This window comes from Colius striatus, unplaced genomic scaffold (assembly GCF_028858725.1).
Source record: "Colius striatus isolate bColStr4 unplaced genomic scaffold, bColStr4.1.hap1 scaffold_48, whole genome shotgun sequence".
In the NCBI taxonomy this organism is placed as follows: domain Eukaryota; kingdom Metazoa; phylum Chordata; class Aves; order Coliiformes; family Coliidae; genus Colius; species Colius striatus.
Window position 1 is genome coordinate 304637 of NW_026908529.1, and position 19455 is coordinate 324091.

The 19455-nt window shown below is 46.5% G+C and overlaps 1 protein-coding gene across 1 annotated transcript in view; it reads right to left on the reverse strand.

Annotated features, from left to right (window-relative positions):
- The window catches only part of LOC133629498 (protein lin-28 homolog B-like), a 36216-nt gene that overhangs the window by 2191 nt on the left and 14570 nt on the right, over window positions 1-19455 (reverse strand). The window contains 1 exon segment of the mRNA XM_062020155.1: window positions 12300-12484. Coding sequence (XP_061876139.1) covers window positions 12300-12484 — 185 coding nt within the window.

Genomic DNA, 19455 nt, shown 5'->3' on the forward strand with positions numbered 1-19455 from the left:
CTAAATGTACACATTGACTGCACGTTTGAAAACACCATTATTGATGGAGGAAATGTTAAGTTTACCCTCCAAATCTGAAGGAATTCCCCCTGGAGCTGGCCCAGGGCCATCTCTGTACCTTCTCAGTCTGCTGGGGGACACACACACATCCAATTGCATTTGGCAGGAGAATGCTGACCTGACCAGACTGCAGACTTCAGCCTTCTTCCAGAGAGGCTCTTTTCCTCTTGTAGAAAGAGACTGCAGCACAGGCAGAATTAACTGGCATGCTCTGCCAAACGGGCCTTTGGGGCTGCATCTGTTACAGTATCCTCAGGAGACCTCTCCTGGCTACACTGACCATCTCTCAGCAGCATGAGCCTGCGGCTGCATTTGGCAGTGTCAGGAGTGCTGTCTGTCTGAAATACCAGAGGGGAATTTTACAAGCACCTGCTTTTTTGACAGCCATCACAGTGCAGCCTGTCTTCTCCCAGGAGGGGCCACCCTGGGAGACACCTGAGACAGCTCACCCACATCCCACTCGGTGGCAGCAGCAGAACCTTGCAGCCACACACTTGGTCTCCTTCCTCAAACAGTCCTTATAGAGTCAGGGAACCCGGCCCTGCCGCTCCCCAGGGCTGCAGAGCAGACACAGCACACCTCTGGGGAGCCTGGCACTTGGTGCCCAGCCATTCCCCAGTGGGCTCCAGCGCAAGCACAGCCTGGCACAGCTCTGCCTGCAGCCCGGCTCACACAGGCACCGCACCCTGGGCACCCAGAGCTGTGTCCCAGCCGGGCCCAGTCCTGGCCAGCCACACATGCTGGGCCACGGGTGCAAAGCACACAGCTGTGACCTGTGCTGGTCACAGAATGGTAGGGGCTGGAAGGGACCTTTAGAGACCATCCAGTCCAACCCCCTGCCAAAGCGGGTCCCATCTAGATCAGGTCACACAGGAACGTGTCCAGGCAGGTTGAGAAACCTTCAGAGAAGGAGCCTCCACACCCTCCCTGGGCAGCCTGGGCCAGGGCTCCCTCATCCTTACAGTAAAGAAGTTTTTCCTTAAGTTTTTGTGTTCCAGCTTTTGTCTACTTCCCCTTGTCCTGTCACTGGATACAACAGAAAAAAGTGTCACCCGTCCCCTTGACATCCACCTTTCAAATACTTGTATTAATGAGATCCCCCCTGAGTCTCCTCCAAGATGAACAGCCCCAGGTTCCACAGCCTTTCCTCAGAAGGAAGATGCTCCAGTCCCCTGACCATTTGGTGGCCCTATGCTGGCCTCTCTCCAGTAGTTCCCCGTCCCTCTTGAGCTGAGGAGCCCAGAACTGGACACAGGACTCTTAAATGAGGCCTCACCAGGGCAGAGGAGGGGGGAAGGAGAATCCCCCTTGAGGTTGGGGCAGAAGTATGCCAAAGACCTGTCTACAGGCACTGGAAGTCATCAGTCTGCAGAAAGCATCAGGTCAGAAGCAGCAGCCCTGTCTCTGCAGTGGAGAGGTAAGCACTGCCCACACACCTCTAATTCAGCAAGTGCAAGTCCCACCAACTCCCCAGTTCATATCCAGTGACCCCTTTTACCACGTTTCCTCCCCATCTTTAGTTCTTCACACCTTAACCTTCACTTCCATCCTGATTTTGCTCCTGATAGTCCCATTTAGCTTTCACATGGTGATATGCATGAACTGCTTCAGAGGTCACAGCTGGCTACTCAAGGAAAGAAGGATTTTTATACCAATAAACTTGAACCAGGTGTGTTTCAAGCCTTTACGTGTAAACCTGTCCCTGTGGAACGGTTTTTGCTTTAACTCAATGAGAGTCTACTTTAGGAAAACAATTCCAAGCTAAGTGAAAATGGATTTACATGCCTCACACAAACTGTAGTCCTCGACAGTGTAAGAAAATCCACAAGCTTAAGCAAACTCACCACCTGCTGCCACAGAAGGGAACACGGTGGTACTCTGTTCCCAATGCAGCAGCCGGATGCTTCCACCACAGCCATTAGTGTGCACACAGCCTCACAATTCATTTCCAGTACTAACTCCACCTTCAATTCGTACCCTTCTTCCACTTACAGTCTCAGCCATCATCTGTAATTCAAGAATACCTTGCAGGTCTGTGAGAGCTCCCACGTGACCCTGTTACACGGGCAAGATCACATGTGTGAAAAGGGCACGTCGCAACATCACGACTTCTGTTCTTCCCTGGCCTGCTGAGAGCAGGCTAGCACAGCTCTACAGGTACAGCTTCATCTGGCCTAGCATCTCATGCTGCAAAAGGGAAATCAGGTTAAACAAGGCACTCGGGGAATGCATCAGCAGAGAGAACCAGGAGAAAGGAGCGTGTGCTGTGGCCAGGCTGACTACGCAGACATGTGGTGGGTCAGCCTGGGTAGAGGAAGCTGTCCTACTAACACAGTACATGCAGCATCTTTCAGAAGAAGCCACTCATGTAGTGCCTTAGCTACCAGTGACTGCAGTGAAGTGAATTGGGTTACAAAGCCAGGATTCAATACATTGCACAGCATCACTTTGTTATGTGACTACCTGTACCGAGCTTGCCTGGTGGAAGGCTGGAATAGAAAGGGAGTATGACTGCCAGCATAAGAAAGAAGCACTAATCAGCTGCCATCCCTTTGTTTTTCACCAATGAGGTAATCAACGTGCACACCTCATTCTGAATTGGTCTCTCACTAAGTCAGTTTCCTTTTGATACCCACTTTCTTCAACACAGTTGAGGCAAACTTTCATAAATCTGGGTATACATTTCTGCATATGCTACATGTGTGTACAACACAGAACCTCAGGGGCTGGAAGGGACCTTGAAAGCTCATCCAGTTCAACCCCCTGCCAGAGCAGGACCTCCTAGAGTAGGTCACATAGAAACATGTGACATGTGACAACAGATTTCATGCATTTTTTTAGCTCTTCATAATCAAAATCCCTCTTCTACAAAATGCATCTTAACCAGTGTAAAGACTGTTATTATTCTGCCAAATTCAAAAGCTTTCCAGTTCGACTCATCCGTGTTTTATGCAAGAATTAAGCAAGAAATGTGGTTCATTAAGAAAAATGAGATGAAACACCTTGGATATGTTGCAATATACTTAAGATTTTATGGGTAACTTATCACCTGAAGTGTCTCACAGACATTCACATTCACCTGGCAGCTGGGAACCACTTCAATCACCACTTACAAAGGAAACCAACATGCTGCTTTGCTGGCTTCTTTTTCAAATTAGCAACTAGAAACAGATGAGAAGCACAAACCCCAAGAGTCCCTCCAACAAAAAAGGCCACCAACAATCCAGATTTCTGAAACCCTCTGAACTCGACTGCATTACTACAAGAGGTATTTTCTGAGGAGTTCTTGTTCTGAAAAGAAGGGGGGCAGTGCAGGCTAAACCCTAGAAAGCAAAGCGGAAGAAATCATCCCTTTATGGCAGTTCATGGTGAGGGAGTGACTCAGCTAAGGAAAACTGCAGAGCCCATTTGGAGACACTGATTCCGAGAGCAGTAAGGGCTGCAGGCAGAAATCTGATGCAGCTGCACCGCCAGAAATTTCAACCTTCACAAGCACGTAAGCACCAAGATAATAATTTGCAGTAACCCTATAGGTTCTGTCTATCCTTGCAGCAATTTTTTGGTGTGAAAAGAACACGTGAGGGAAGTGAGGATATATTCTCTACCTATTTCTCATACCGACCAAGCAAAAAACACAGGGTTTCATCATAAAAAGTCAAATGTCATTTCTAAGGTGTTTAAAATTTGTATTATAACTGCTCTGAATTTTGAATTAGCCCTTCTACAGACTCAGCAAGCAGTCGGCTCTGCCCTGCAAGCTACTGTATGCAAAACTTGGGGAGGCAGTTCTTTGTGCATTTAGGACTAGTGCAAGAGTGACCAAGGGATGAAAAACCTCCAGCACCCTACTCTCCACTGGAGTGGTTTTTTTACCTGTAGATCTTACAAGCTCCTTTTAAAGAGTGGGAAAAAGACAGTTAAGAAAAACAGCCTTGTGGAAGGGATAGGTTAGCACAGACAGACCTCAAAAGACAGACCTCAAAAGATCTGGACTATCAATTCATGCCTGAAAGATTTCTCTTCCACAAAAGAACGACTAAAAAAGCAAATTCCAAAATCCAGCTCCACAGGCTGTGTAAAATAGAAACTTGTTGATGTGTTACTTTCAGAAATATTCTTAGAAGGTTGTATCTGAACAATATGAATTGATTTCTGCAGGACACAAAACTGACTAAAACCAGTGGCATCGACACGATGACCGAACCTCAAAGCTAAAACAGGAAAGCTCTAGACATGAGAGGATGAAGAGTGAGCATCTTTAACCGCAGACGTGTGAGTGTTTTAAATGTTTCTAATCTCTATGTCTCAAAAGAGTATTTTTCCCAAGTCAGGCATTTTTAAACACCATTTTTGTTTTCCTGTAAGCGTGCAAGTCTGAGCTCAGCTAACCTGGAAAATGAGGCAGCACCAGTTTATACAGACTTTACTGATTGTTAGTGAGACTACCACCTCGTTTTCCTGCCATCATCAGCCATACAGCAGATTCCTTGCTGCTTGTCTGATCAATGAACACTAAGCTCTCGTTAAAAAAACCTACCAGATGTTTCTTTTCTAAAGCATAAATGAAATGTATAGATTGTAAAAGTGAGTTAGAAATACAGAGAAACAACAAGAACAAAATGTTAGAGAGAATAACTTCTGAGCTCCAAGTAAAATGTGCACAATGTATGTAAGTACAAACATCCTAAAAGTGGAGTAACAATACCCCCACAGTTAACAACATAAAGTCGCGTTGAACTGTTTAACAAAGCAAGTTAGAACGCTCTGTGGAGTCTCTTTTTTTGACTTAGGAAACTGAAGTGCTCAGCACACTTGAAGTGATTATTAAAAGGAGATGTAGGCATGTTACGATGTGAGCAGCAAACCAGGGTTCCCCAAAAATAAGTCAAAGCACAACTGCATGGAAAGATACGCCCCATCAGCAGGAAATTAAACGTTTCTCATACACTCACTGGAACGTTTCACAACAAACAACTTGGGAAAAGGGGTATAAAGAAAACGAAACCTTTAAAAAGGTAAAGAGCCAGGCTTACATCTGAGCTACACACAGTTTCTAATCCTGTTGCCAACTAGGGAGGATTCCCTCCTGTTAATGGAAGAAGTAACACTGGGTAACTACAGAACAACTCATCTCAGGATGCACAGACTGAAACACTCTATTGTGTTCACATCATCAGTTCAGCACAGCAAAAATGCAGAGGTGCTAATTTTAAACATCAGCAAATCTGGAACTGAATCTGAAACACTGAACCATCTCAGCTTTTCTTGTCTGTCAAAAGATAAGGCATTTCTCACTAAAGAAATAAAAGCATTCTGGCTGATGCAAAGGCTGTTGTAACCGTCCCTGCAGACAATGGAATAAGAGCAGTCTGTAGTTTGCTATTGTTTTCAGAGCTGTCTGAAGTAAATTGCATGCTTCGCATTTAAAATGTCCAACAGCTAAAAGAGTAAAAACTCCAAGTAACTTCTAGGCTACAGAAAGCTATTCAGCACAAGACCAGCACAATTTAGACCTGGTTTTGTCCTTTCAGCTATTCATTGTAAAAACACTAGTGCCAGGAGACTCAACACCAACATGGTTATAAATGAATGGAGATCAAAGGAAAGAAATTGTTTGGCTCACTCCCATATTTCATAGTGACCCTTCACAACTCCTTCCTCTTCACCTGTTCCCCTGGTCTGTTACTGAGCAAACCCAGGTCCCTCTGCTCCATCAGTGACGCTGGCCTCGGCTCCCTGTTTCTCCAGCTTGGCCGTGACCACCTTTGTTCTCTCTTGCACACGTATGTGCAACTTCTCCTGTGAAATCAGTCTCTTCATCCTCATCTTACAGTGTCCCAGCACAGCTTAAAGGACAAACATGTCCAAATCCCCAAGCCCAGCTGCTTGTAGGAGGAGGTTTCAGGCTAATTTCTACTCATTACTTACAAACTCAGCACTCAAAAGACAAGGAAATAGTCTGCACTGTAGTAACAGCCTGTGAACCAACACATGAGTTCTCCTCTATGGCATTTTATCTCTTGCTGCACAGAATAGAAGACAGTTATTGTATATTTCTTCAACTTACTCAATTCAGTGCTCGGGCCCCCAGCTAAACCCCGAGCACAACACAGCAGTACTGACTTTGAGGCTCTCACTACAATCTTGTCATGCATGGCCCACGTTCATTACTTTGCACGGGCTCTATGAAATGGTGTGGTTTCACTGGCCCCAATGAAATGCACAAGACTCTAGAGCAGCAGGAAAATAAACCAAAAGTCAAAATAATCTTCCAGAGGAGCCTTATTCTAGGTGCCCAGTTTGAAACAGTAAAGTCCACAGAGCACTGTAGTGTTTTATAGGATCTGATACGTTTAGGGCAAAGCTCAAACTGAGCAACTGTTACATTTGGGAGCATGTGGCTGTTCTGCAAAACAAACTCCAGATGTACCACGTGTGTCTCCCAGTAAACAAGGAACACACAGTAAGCTCACTCCTGCAGAAAGCCCCATTTCAGACCAACCACCCCAGATCCACTGGCTGATCCCCAGCCTTCCCAGGGCTGTCAGGCAGGAGCTGACATCCCACCTCTTCAGCTCCTCCTGCATTAGCTCTTGCCCTGCAGCCAAAGCAGAGGAAACTGTGTTTCGACCCCTGTTTGTGCCCTGGGGGGATTCAGGCTTTTCTTCCCTCCTTGAAGACTGCCTTAACTAACAGCTTCTGAGGTGATCCTTTGGAGCCTGGGGAAAACCAGGTGGTTCTCCTATTGACACCATTTTCAGTGCTCTGTTCTCCCCTCCCCAAGTCCCTCCCTTCCCTCTCCTTAATTTCCCCTCTGTTTGTGTTTTTCTGTATTCCTGCTCCATCCTAATCTTCTCTCTATCCGTTGTCCTTCCTGTGACTCTGCCAGTGGGATCAGGGACATCACAGGAGCATTTCTATTTCAGCTTCACCGTCTCTTCTCTGAACAGCTTCCCAGAACCAGAGGAAACGACTGCAAAGTCCCACTCAGCCCTGCTACGTCTGGATGGAGGCTGTGCCACTGCTGTGCAGGGCTGACTTAAACTGGTGCTTCCCTCCCCCCCCCCAAATAAACCTACCTTTCCTGAGGCAAATAAGATCTTAAACCCACGATTTCTTTCAAGACATAGCCTATGTCTTATTACCTGCATCAACAGCAGCCCGTAGGTGTATTCAGGGGGGTGTGCACGGTGGGAAGAGCAGTAGCATGCCTGCACCCCCACCACGGGGATGACTACCTCCATGACACATTCCTCTTACATAATGAGCTTCTTGACAAAATGAGACGCTGAAGTAAACTCACATTTTCCAATGATTCATATTTCAGTAGGTTTGATCTTCAAGTGTCAAGGACAGAAACATGAAGCCGCAGCTAATAAAAGAAACAGCTGGAATGATATTACTGTACAGACTTTACTCATTTGAAGTTAAAGGGCTCCAGAACTTTTATTCCTTCTGAAGAGCTTCACATGCATCAACAGCGATAAATCAGAGAGGCAACGCTGTGGGAATACCTGATTTAGCAGCTATGTTGTAATTCAGTTTTCTCCCACTTTCAAGTTGTTGGGGTCTTTCTCAACAGGCCAAGACGTGTAACAATTGTTCCACCCCCTGGCATCGCCACTATAATCTTTCCTTGGTGTTACATATTTAGCATGTGCTTTGAGGATATTTGTTAGGTGAGGCTGGAGAGCAACATATCAAGGGAAAGTAACGACATGCAACTGTTTTCCTAAAATAAGAGAGGTCTGGGGTTTAGTTATTTACACTGGGTATTGTTTGTAGTAAAACACAGCCCAGACTGCATCTTTTTAACAGTTCATCCTGCAAGTAGTTTTGTTTCCAGTTCACTGAGAGCTGGAGCGAGTCAGGTAAGCATAAAGCAGCACAGCCTGCAGTCAGGGTCAGCACCAATCTAAGAAACCTTGTGAAATAATGCCCTCTCCCTACCCCTTTCAAAGCACAGGCTTCACTGAGCTGGGCCCTGAAAATGTATGTACTTTTCTGTTTATTCTTGCCCACTTGAAAGCAGTGTATTAGCATAGTGGCAAGAAACTAACCAGCAAGGGAAACGTTCACTAAGGTGGCAGATGCCAGTCGGATCAGGTAGTCCTGCAGAGACAGAAATGCTTTTAACATACATGCCACTGAAGTTTTTTATCACCTCTGTCAAACTGACCAAAGTTCTCAGTTCCTTCGTGCTTCTAAATCCCTTCAGATATGGTGAATCGTTACTGGAGACAAGGCTCCAGTGCCATCGCTTCGTGTACCACTACACCACACCTCACCACAGCAAGGGCCTCAATATATATGCTGGTGCTTCATTGTAAGTGAGAGAAGGCTCCTCTCTCGACGACAGAGGGTGAAATACTCCAAAAACACGAGGCCTGAGGAGACATCTGATTAAAGGAAACATTCCGCACTCCAAACCCAGTGTATGTGCTTAAGAAACCCATCTGCTGCGCAGGGACTGTTTTACTCTACATGAGGCTGCGCACAAACGACACCTTCCTACTCCCTTCATCTGTTCCTTGCACGTTTTCAGAATGGCATCTACTCACTCTAGCACTGAATTTGGATTCCTTATTATAAACACTGTGAAAAATGTGTACAGGCATGCAGACAGAAAACAAGGACAACTTTATTCAGGCTCTACTCTGTTCTTAACACAAGCTCGCAGCAAAGAAAATTAGGCTTGGCTGTTGCTTGGTCTTGTTTCAGCACAGAAACCTGCCTTCACCCAAAGCATGTGAAGAGCTCCTTTGGAAGGCACCTCTGATGGGAAGGAGGAGTCTTTATTTCAAGTGACCATGTGGTGGATTTGGTAGATTTGAAAACTAAACAGTGTTCTCTGCATTGAAGCTTTGGCATGGGATTTCCTCCGGGTCTTCTGAAAGATAGTCCCTTGCTCCAGCATTCAAGTGCTGATCTCTGGGCCCTGCGGTCTGGCTCCTGACTGTTGGAGCTATGGAAACAGGCAGGAAGACAAATCTATTCTCTCTTGAGGAAAGTAACTCCTAATGCTGTGTGCTGGACCTGGGGAGAGAGTCTGCTGCAGACAGGCGAGGCTTCCCCACTTGTGCTCTCACTCTGGGGCACTATTCTAGCGCAGCTCTTCACCTGTCACTTCCAGAAGACTGAAGGTTATCTCCACCCTAGGCTGGAGATGACATCATGCCAAACACTGTATGGTCCATACAGACTGGGTGCTATACACACAGGAAAAACTGTTTCAGTGCTGAGATGAGGGAGCCCTGGCCCAGGCTGCCCAGGGACAGTGTGGAGGCTCCTCTCTGGAGGTTTCCAAACCCACCTGAACACGTTCCTGTGTGACCTGATCTAGGTGAACCTGCTTCTGCAGGGGGGCTGGACTGGATGATCTCTAAAGGTCCCTTCCAACCCTACCACTCTATGACTCAGTGGTAGTTGTTTTGTCTTTCCTCCCTTATGCCCTCTTCCTTTCATCTTTTAGTGGAATAAATACTTGGTCTTGGAGATCTGATTCTATTCTCATCAGGCTGGATGGACCAAGTCCTGCAAGCACACTGTATGTTTGGTATGCAGGAAGGGCTGAGGCTGCTGAGCTCTTAAACACAGATGGATGATGCAGATTTTAACAAGGGCTGTCTACATGCAGTAACACTTTTCAGAGGCTTCTAACTTAGACTTGGATGGGTTTGCACAAAGAAAAGGAAAGATTAACCCCTTGCCCTAGAGATTCACCTTCAAGCCAGCTTTCAAGCCTCCAATCCACAGCATCTAGCAGCAGCTATTTTTAAGAGCTACCTATTTTTAACCCCTCTTTTGAGCCCTCTGGTTTTGTCCCACTCTTGGAAAAAACTGAGCTATTGATAAACTTCCCAAGAAGTTGTCAGCCTGAAAAACAGAGCAAATATGTGTCCCTAACTGACTGCATTCCAGCAAAGATATCACGAGTACTGGAGCAGCACAAAGCTCTCAGGCTTCTTGGCTTTTGCCTTTTTTCCCCCTTTGTCCTTAAATCTAGCAACATTTTGCTGCTCCTATTACAAGCAGTTCCCACTAGGTTTGTGGCTTATTGTGGCCAATAACATCATGCAAGAAAGCACATCTCAGACTTGTATTTCTCCCCCTTTCTAGCCTATTGTCTAAGTGTGCAGATTACTCACAGCATCAGTTCTGCACAAATCATCTCCAGTGTCGGTTGAGGATCCGAGAGGAAGCTGCATCCTGCAGCTCAGATACTTAACACATCCCTGAATTGTCTTTTGTGGCTCAAGTGTTGATACTGAAGAAATGCCTGAGCTATACCTCCCTATTTCTTACAGTCTCTCCTTAAATGCACAGTGCTGCTGGAAAGGGGTTAGTAGGCCAGAGGGACCTCATTTCACATGGCAGTTTGCATGGAAGGGAACACAGCTACAGCGGTCTCTGCAGTCCATAAGCCCCTGGAAGGAGGAATGAAACATCCACCCGAATCACTGTGAAGCAAGGAAAAAGCAAACAGCCACAAAAATGCCCTGTGCTTGGAAAATGGGAAAAGCAGGAATGAAATCCAGAAGTAGAAGAATTCTTAGCATCTCAAACCAGGTGAAATGAGTCAGGAGGGAGGAGGAGGAGGAGGTATTCATGCTTTACCTTCTGAAATCCCAGCCCTGAGTAAGTTCCTTTGAGGAAATCACTGTAGAAGCCATGCAACTTCTGCAGTACTTCTGTGCCAGCTTCCTCTTTAGAAAACAGCAGAGCTGGGAACACAACCTGTCTTGGAGAGCAGCTGGAAAGTTCGGCCCTTTGACAGTGACATACTGACCCCGTTCTGTGCCAAAGGCTGTGAGTGCCCAAACTTGTGCTTTGTTCCTCTGCTCAGCTGGGCACTCTCCCTTGGTCTGTCCCCTGTTTTGCCCTGGTGCTGTTCAGGACCTGTCTGAAGTAGGTCCCTGGGGCTGGCCAAGTGCAGGAGTGGACGTGTCCGCTGTGTTGCAGTTACGTGTTACCACCAGCCCAGCCTTGCTTCCCAGCTCTTGGGTGGCAGGACTTTCCCCATCTGCCTTGGTCCCATCCATCTGTTAAGAACGGTTTCTATGAGCTTCTCTCATTCTGGTAACAGTTCAGGGCTCTCCTTTCCAGCTCATTCCACTCCCCTTATTCACATCTCCTTACCCACATCGGCTCAGCTGGAGCTGTAGGAGGCTCTTAAGCATGAACCAGCAATGTGCCCTCGTGGGCAAGAAGCCAATGGCAGCCTGGGATGCATCAAGAAGAGTGTGGGCAGCAGGTCAAGGGAGGTTCTGCTCCTCCTCTACTCTGCCATATCTACTGAGGCCTCATCTGGAGTCCTGTGTCCAGTTCTGGGCTCCTCAGCTCCAGAGGGACAGGGAAGTGCTGGAGAGAGGCCAGCACAGGGCCACCAAGATGATCAAGGGTACAGAACATCTTTCATATGAGGAAAGGCTGCGGGACCTGAGGCTGTTCAGTCTGGAGAAGAGGAGACTGAGGGGGGATCTCATTAACATTTATAAATATCTAAAGGGTGGGTGTCAGGAGGTTGGGACATCCCTTTTTTCTACAGTAGCTAGCAATAGGACAAGGGGTGATGGGATGAGGCTGGAACACAAAAAGTTCCATTTAAACATAAGAAAAAACTATTTCAGAGGATCACAGAACTTCTTCAAGCCATGAGAGGCAGAGAGCAGGCGGTGCAAGCCGGACTGCTGCATTGGTACACAAAGCCCAGCTCTCAGGACTAACCTGAAAGGTGTAAAAGATTATTACCATTCCTCAGCCCATCAGGCATCAAAACATAATTAATCAATTACACACATCTCAACCCTGAGTGCACCACTTACCCTTTCCTCTGTCTAAAACCACGGATGCACAGTTTAAAAGCCCCCTGCACACACGAGCCTCTAGCACGCACAGCTCCCACCTAAGCAGGACGTTACTTCACCTGTTTTCAGCCTGACCACTCTTCTAACAGCAATATTTGCAAATCAGTTTTACATTCCTTTGCAGGCTGCCTCTAATTCAATAAAAGCTTCTGTAGTAAAACCAGTGGAGGGGATGATTTATGTAGTCCCGTAGACAACAGCTTCAGGGGTTTAACCAAACGCCCGAGTTCCACGTAAGAGCCCGTACACAGGAGGGTTTGTCTTCACAAATGGATACATGATCAAAACAGACTTTCAATAAACACTTGCAAAGAAAAAAAAAGGGAAAAGGGGTGGTGGGGGGAAGGAGGAATAGCAAAGTAACATAATTACCTATCTCCCAATGGTTTTCCTTTTTGTACTCTCTTCCCTTTGGGTCGTCTTTCACATCCTAAGCAGGGGCTCCCTCCAGGGCCTGTTACCCGTATTGATTCAAGGCCGTTGGAAGATTTCTTAAAAGTAAATTCCACTGGTTCTCCTTCTTTTAGGCTTCTAGGTCTTTTCATGTAAAGCTTGCTCTGTGAATAGGAAAAACACTCTCGGTTACCATTGCCTTAAAACAGTATTTACATTCATAAACAACAGGACAAATTATCCCTGCCTGCGCTCCTAGAACACACACAGGCTGAGTAACAGCTTCCTCTGTGTGAACTAGAGCGGGTGAGACTACAAATTACAGCCTTGAAAACACTCTTCAACACTAAACAAGTAGCAGGAACCCATTTTCGGTCTCAGCAAAAATGAAACACCACTTTCCTGTCCTGTGGTGAAGGCTGTAGATGTCAGGAGCAGAGAATATGCCAGGTTCTGAAACCCCCACATCTGACAGCCACCAGGATCTGAGCTTCTAACAGTATGGTAAGAGAGCAAACGTTCATGTCAGAGCTCATTCCTTTATGATCAGAATGATCACAGCTTGTATTCCTTGTATTTGGGACACGGCTGTGCTGCTCTACCAATGAATAAGGGATGCAGTGAGTACGAGCAGCAGAAGGAAGGCACTCAGAACAAAGCCCACCAGAACGGGCAAGTCAAAGATCCCTAGTGAGCTGCTAGTTCAGAACCCTCCAAAAATTACCAAGTCAGCATGATTTAGTTATGAATTTGCATTTTCAACCACAGAAAAGGAAACTGTTATCATCAGAGAAAGTGAAACACACTGGTAACTCTTCTGATATTACACCGTAGCAGCAAAGCCTCGGGCAAGCTGAAGTTCACAGCAGCTCACCACTGATTCTGATGCCTCAGTTCCTCACAAATTACATACAGCAGCAAGTCTGCATCCCAGCATAAACCTGACGAATCAAGCTCTCACATAAAAGGCTCGCCGAGTTAAACGAGCTAGGTTTGGGTGTCAACTGCCAGACACTTGCAGTTTGTGCAGGACAGCTGTGAAATGTTTTCTCTCTTTGCTCGACAACTCTCCGTGGCAAAGAGAAAAATGTGTCCTGGCCAACTCTCACTCCATTTTCCAGCATTCAACAAGGGAATCTTATCTGGATGTGCCATCCCACTCCTGGCTCTAAGTAACATCTACCACCCAACAAATGCGACCGGGGATTGTATCCAAACCAGAGGGCAATCCCTGACATGCGCACCCTGCAATCATGTTGTGAGTGTTTCACGTTGTTTCAGTGGAGCACAAGAACTGACAGCTACAGCATTCACAGCTCACACACAAAGAGGGAGCTGGTCTCTTCGCAAGGATGCACAGAGAACAGGCCAGGAGGCAACAGGCTTGAGCTGATTCAGGGGAAACTCTATCCAGACACGAGGAGACGTTGCTCACTATGAGAGGAATTAAACCCAGAGAAGGAGCGTGGCTCCCTTTGCTGGAAATAGCTCAGATTCAGCTTGGCAGGGCACTGAATAACCTAAAGGCCCTTCCTTGCTTTCAGTAAAAGGCTGGAGCAGGCAATCTCAAAAAGCCCCTTCCAACCCAGACTTTCTGTGAGTCAGGTTTCTCAACTGGAATGGGAAAGCAGGATTCCAGACCCCACTTCCACAGCAGAGTTACCTCCGGGGACCTCTGCCATTTAACTCCCCCGTGGCTTTCTGAAGATGGACAACACTGCCAAGTCCACTTCCCACAGCACAAAGACTGACTTCAAAATGATAAAACCACCAGGAATATTCATTCTAATGAAACCATGTTCACCTTTGCTTCCAAAAGCCCCGAGTACCAGACCAGGTGACTTCTCACTGCTCCAGCAGCCACTATTCATAACACATCAACCACCACCAATGCTGCTCTGACTGAGCCAAAAAGCAAGCAAGAACACAGCTCTGTTGGTTAGGACCAGGGCTGTTTTGTCCACTGGTTAGGACGTGGCTCTTCTAACAAACACAACAGTGTGAAGCATGAGACAAACAGCTGACTTCTCTTTGAGTGGTATTTAAAAGGCAAGGGAGAGTCCGTGGGAGGACACAACCATGAAAGCAGAAGTGTGTGGTGTCTATTCCATCAATCATGAGCCTGGCTGGTTTTCTACGTGAAAATATCACGTATGAAAAAGGAAATGTGCAAAATTTGTCCCTAATACAACTGAAGGATGGTAATTCTACACAGAGCAATGAGACCAAGTACCCAGGCAAGCAGGATTACTTCAAGCAAGCCCTCCACTTTGCAATGTCTGTGTGGCAATAAGAGGATCTTTGTCATCCCAGCTGGGAATACGCCCAAAGAACACATCCCCACTCCTCCACTGAAAATGCAGATCCTGCCTGTCCTGTGGGTCCATCTCTAGGTCCACCCATACCTCTTCAGTCCTTCAGCAGAGAAAACCTTGTTAAAACGAAATTACTGAACAAGTACTTTGTCCCAAACTCAAAGGTACATTAAATGTTCCACAATGGTGACAAGTCAGATGGGTGCTAATCACAAGGGGAACCTCAAGCAGACAAACCTTTCTTTCTCAGTAACACCAGTCATGGCATATGTGCTTTTGTCTTTTTGCGTAATTACACCTTAATAAAGACACAGTTAAGCCTCAGCAAGACTTTGCAGTCTCTCTGAGTTTCACTCTTATAAAACAAAAGGCTGACACTTGACAGGCACAAAACATGATGTCTTCTACTTTGCTTCAAAGGAAAGTGTTTAAAATGCAATCTCAACCATAGAATCACAGAATGGTAGAGGTTGGAAGGGACCTTTAGACATCATCCAGTCCAACCCCCCTGCAGAAGCAGGGTCACCTAGATCAGGTCACACAAGAACGTGTCCAGGTGGGTCTTGAAGTCCTCCAAGGAAGGAGCCTCCACACCCTCCCTGGGCAGCCTGGGCCAGGGCTCCCTCACGGAAACACTGACACAGTTTGTTCTTATGTTTAAGTGGAACTTTTTGTGTTCCAGCTTCATCCCATCACCCCTTGTCCTGTTGCTAGATACTATAGAAAAAAGGGATGTCCCAACCTCCTGACACCCACCCTTTAGATATTTATAAATGTTAATGAGATCCCCCCTCAGTCTCCTCTTCTCCAGACTAAACAGCCCCAGGTCCTGCAGCCTCTCCTCATATGAAAGATGCTCCAGTCCCCTGATCATCTTGGTGGCCCTGTGCTGGCCTCTCTCCAGCACTTCCCTGTCCCTCTGGAGCTGAGGAGCCCAGAACTGGACACAGGACTCCAGATGAGGCCTCAGCAGGGCAGAGCAGAGGGGGATAAGAACCTCCCTCGACCTGCTGCCCACACTCTTCTTGATGCCTCCCAGGATGCCATTGGCTTCTCCCCCACGAGGGCACGTTGCTGGCTCATGGTCAGTTTATTATCAATCCGGGCTCCCAGGTCTCTCTCTGCAGAGCTGCTCTCCAGCAGGTCACCCCCAGCCTGTGCTGGTGCAGGGAGTTGTACAGGGCATTATTAGTGCTCAAAAATGTTTTTCTTCTTCCCATTTTACCTCTGACAACAGGAGCTTTGTTTACAAACAAAACATTATCTTTACACGGGTGATTTTTAGTATTTTTAAAAGCCAAAGGAATGGAACAGTTTTGCTTTCACAAATTCTGTTATGCCAGGGTACTTTTTTTGTATGTTTTTTCCCCCAGCACTTCTAACACCACAAAATGCTGCAAATACCCCATTCCAAATGACTCGCACAGCACCCTCCTTGAATACACACCAACAGCTTTCCAGCGTTACAGACGGATTTGGTGCTGACTTCTTGTGTAAATGCTGTTAGCCAGCTCAATAGATTCTCTGAGGTTGCAACAACAATTCAAAGCCACAGTGGAAAAGCAGCATTTGGAATCCAGCAAAACAAATGTAAAACCCGAATCCTCCTTAACTTGTCTGCAGCGCCGCGACAAAAAATGTCTGTAGAGTTGACAATTCAATGTTGAGAGACCTAGCTCGGTATTTTCCTCACATTACTTAAACAAATAAACCCCAGACAATTAAAAGCAGCCAGAGTTTCAAGTCAGTGAACCATTTCTAGAGCCCTGAATGGGGTGTGTGGGCACGGCGCCAATGAACAAAGGGAAAAACCTGAAGGCAACGTGCTTTTCCTCCTTTCGCTCTCTTTCAGCTGTCAGAGGCTTTGCTGTTATTTTTACCAGCAGTCAATACAGTGATTTCAGGCTTGAGCTTTTTCCCTTTTTCACTTGACAGGGCCACTTCCAGTATCCCATTACTTCTCGCTATTTGAAGCCCGTAAGGTAAAGCCTCAGGCACCTCTGGTGTGAGCAACACCTTGGTTCAACGCTGTTTTGTGAGAGTATCACCAGTAACACAACCTAAGTGGGGAAAAAAAACCCCACCATCCCAAGTTCTTGGAAAGCGTTTGCTAAGAGAAAACAGAAATCAAACCACAACAAATAGAAACTGAGTGGACAAGGTGGCCCCAAAGAAAGGCACCTTGTAAGAGCGCTCACAACTCCCACCAAGCGCTAGGAAAGAATGGAAGTTTGGAGTTCAGGCTTATTACAGCTCCTGATGAGAGTACACTGCTATCACTAACGTGTGGGGAGCAGACAACAGGCTGCCCATAAGTGCCTCCTCACAACAGTCTTGCTATTTCCAGTCAGGGCTGTGAACAACTGCTGTCACAGCCATCCAGTCCTTTAGAGGAGGAAAGAAGCTATTCAGTGGCATTTTGCTTAGATCACTTATTTTCTGCATCTCTCATTTCTGCCCCTTCTTTCTCTAGTGACTGATTGATTGCTGGGTACAATGGCCAGATGCCACAAGAATGCTGCATTTCCCAAGGTAAGAAAACAGTTTTTTCCTCCAGAATTACCTACAATTAAATCCAGACATGAAGGAAAGCATATCCTGAAGCCCAAGCACACCAACAATCCTAATAAACTGTCTCCAAAACACCCTTGTACAGCTCTGTCAAGAGTCATCAACCTTTGAATACATCAAGAGCAGAGAGCAAGAGGACACAGAGCAAAATCCCTTGAACTGGATCTATATCTAGTGCCTTTTCCTGCACCAGAATGTGTTGTACGCTGCACACACAGGGGCAAGCACTACAAAATGGTACCAGTTACACCACACAAGAGATGCTGCAAGGACTTGTGCTGTCGTAGAATCATAGAATGGTAGGGGTTGGGAGGGATCTTTAGAGATCATCTAGACCAATCCCTCTGTAGAAGCCACCAAAATATCATGTTATTAATCATATAATTTGTGCTTAAATATAGATCCAGCCTGCTGCAGAGACTACCTATAACGTTACTATTCCTACTAGTACTCCTCTCTCATAACATTATTATTCCATTCTCTGCATATATGGAATTTTCTCTACTCAGTTTTCCTTCTCCTGTGCTTTAATGCCAGGCATGAAAATCAAGCTGGCCTCTTCTCCCATTTCTTATTTTAAGTATTTCCTCATGTCATGGTAGGCACAAGAAAGAGTTTCAGGATTCGGTCCAGTGAATTCAAAGGCATGGTTCCTCCTGCTCTACCTCACTCTCACATTGACTCGGGAAGAAAACTGTTTACCTCACTTGGTAGTGTCATGTTTTCTGCTACACTGCTGCTCCCTGAATCAGTCCTATGCAGAGTCAAAAAACCCACCAACACACCCCAAAAGAAGTCACACAAGTCTGTAGTCATGGCAGGTAAAGCTGTCCTGGGCCAATTTACCACTTACATTGCCTCGGTGACCTGAAACCCCACTGTGAATCCCAGCCAGATGATGATGCTCTCTGAAGCTGATGCATTTAAAAGCATCTTCTCTTGCCAAACACCAAGCTCCCTCCTCACAAGTGTTCCCTGGCCATCAGCTGCCCACACTGCATTTGGAGCCCTGCAGATCTCCCCAGGACAAAGGCCCTTCCCTTCCCTTCCCTTCCCTTCCCTTCCCTTCCCTTCCCTTCCCTTCCCTTCCCTTCCCTTCCCTTCCCTTCCCTTCCCTTCCCTTCCCTTCCCTTCCCTTCCCTTCCCTTCCCTTCCCTTCCCTTCCCACTGAGCCACTCCTCTCTTGGGCAAGCCCATCGCTTCATGCAACTGAAACCACCTCCTGTTCTGTTCCAAATACTCAGCTGCTGTAAGGCAGTTTTGGGGGTGGAAGATAGGAAGGGTGGCCCACCATAAAATCCATCAGTGCCACCAAGTCAAGGTCTCTGGTTACTCCCACAAGAGAGACAAACATGCTGAAACCTGCATGGTTTCAGAGATGGCTGAGCTGTCTCCTGCTGGAGTCTCTCTGTGAGTTTAATGGTGAAGACAGAACACAAGGCTACGACTGACTCGTTCTAAAAAGCACAGTGAGCACACGGGATCTAGCATGGAACTGATCCAGTGTAGATTGTCCCATGCACACAGGTGGAAGTGCAAAAGCACAATGTACAACCCACACAGTTTCCTGCGTTTTTCAAGTACTGAAATGTCCTCTGGTGTAACGCACAGACTCAATGGCAGAGTTACTACAACTAAACCACAGCTTCCTCCAGATTTACTACACCTCTCTGGCGTCGCTAACCACATTTTCAGTAGCAACTGCAGCACCTCCGTTTCCCACATGTACTCTACAACGCCGATAAGCTCGGTCTCTGTGCCCCTCTACACATCCCCCAAGCACAGGAATGACAATTCCCTAGGCCAGGAGATGTTTTAGCTGTATAAAGGTTTCCCATCCACCTCTCTCACCACCTCCTACCATCCTAAGAGACTACACACAGTTAAAAAGAGACTAGGCACAAAGGACACACCAAGGTATGGTTTATCAACAGGCAGCACGCCAACGCCGACAGATTGTTGGGAAGTCAGAGCTTACATTTAGTGTTTATTTTGTAATTCAATTGATTTAAAATGCCAATACACAAGTGAAACACGGAAATGTGGTTAAAATATTTGTTTACCAAAACCAAAGTCGCCGTGCACACAAACAGCAAGACAAGGGTATCTGACAAAACCGATGGGATTCCAGTGTCATTGCTCATAAAGAAGAGTTAAAGAGGCTGACAGTTTCATTTAGGATGAGGGGTTTTTTTGAGTTGTAGCTATTTTCACAACATTGCCCACATTGTAAGACCAAAACACCATAA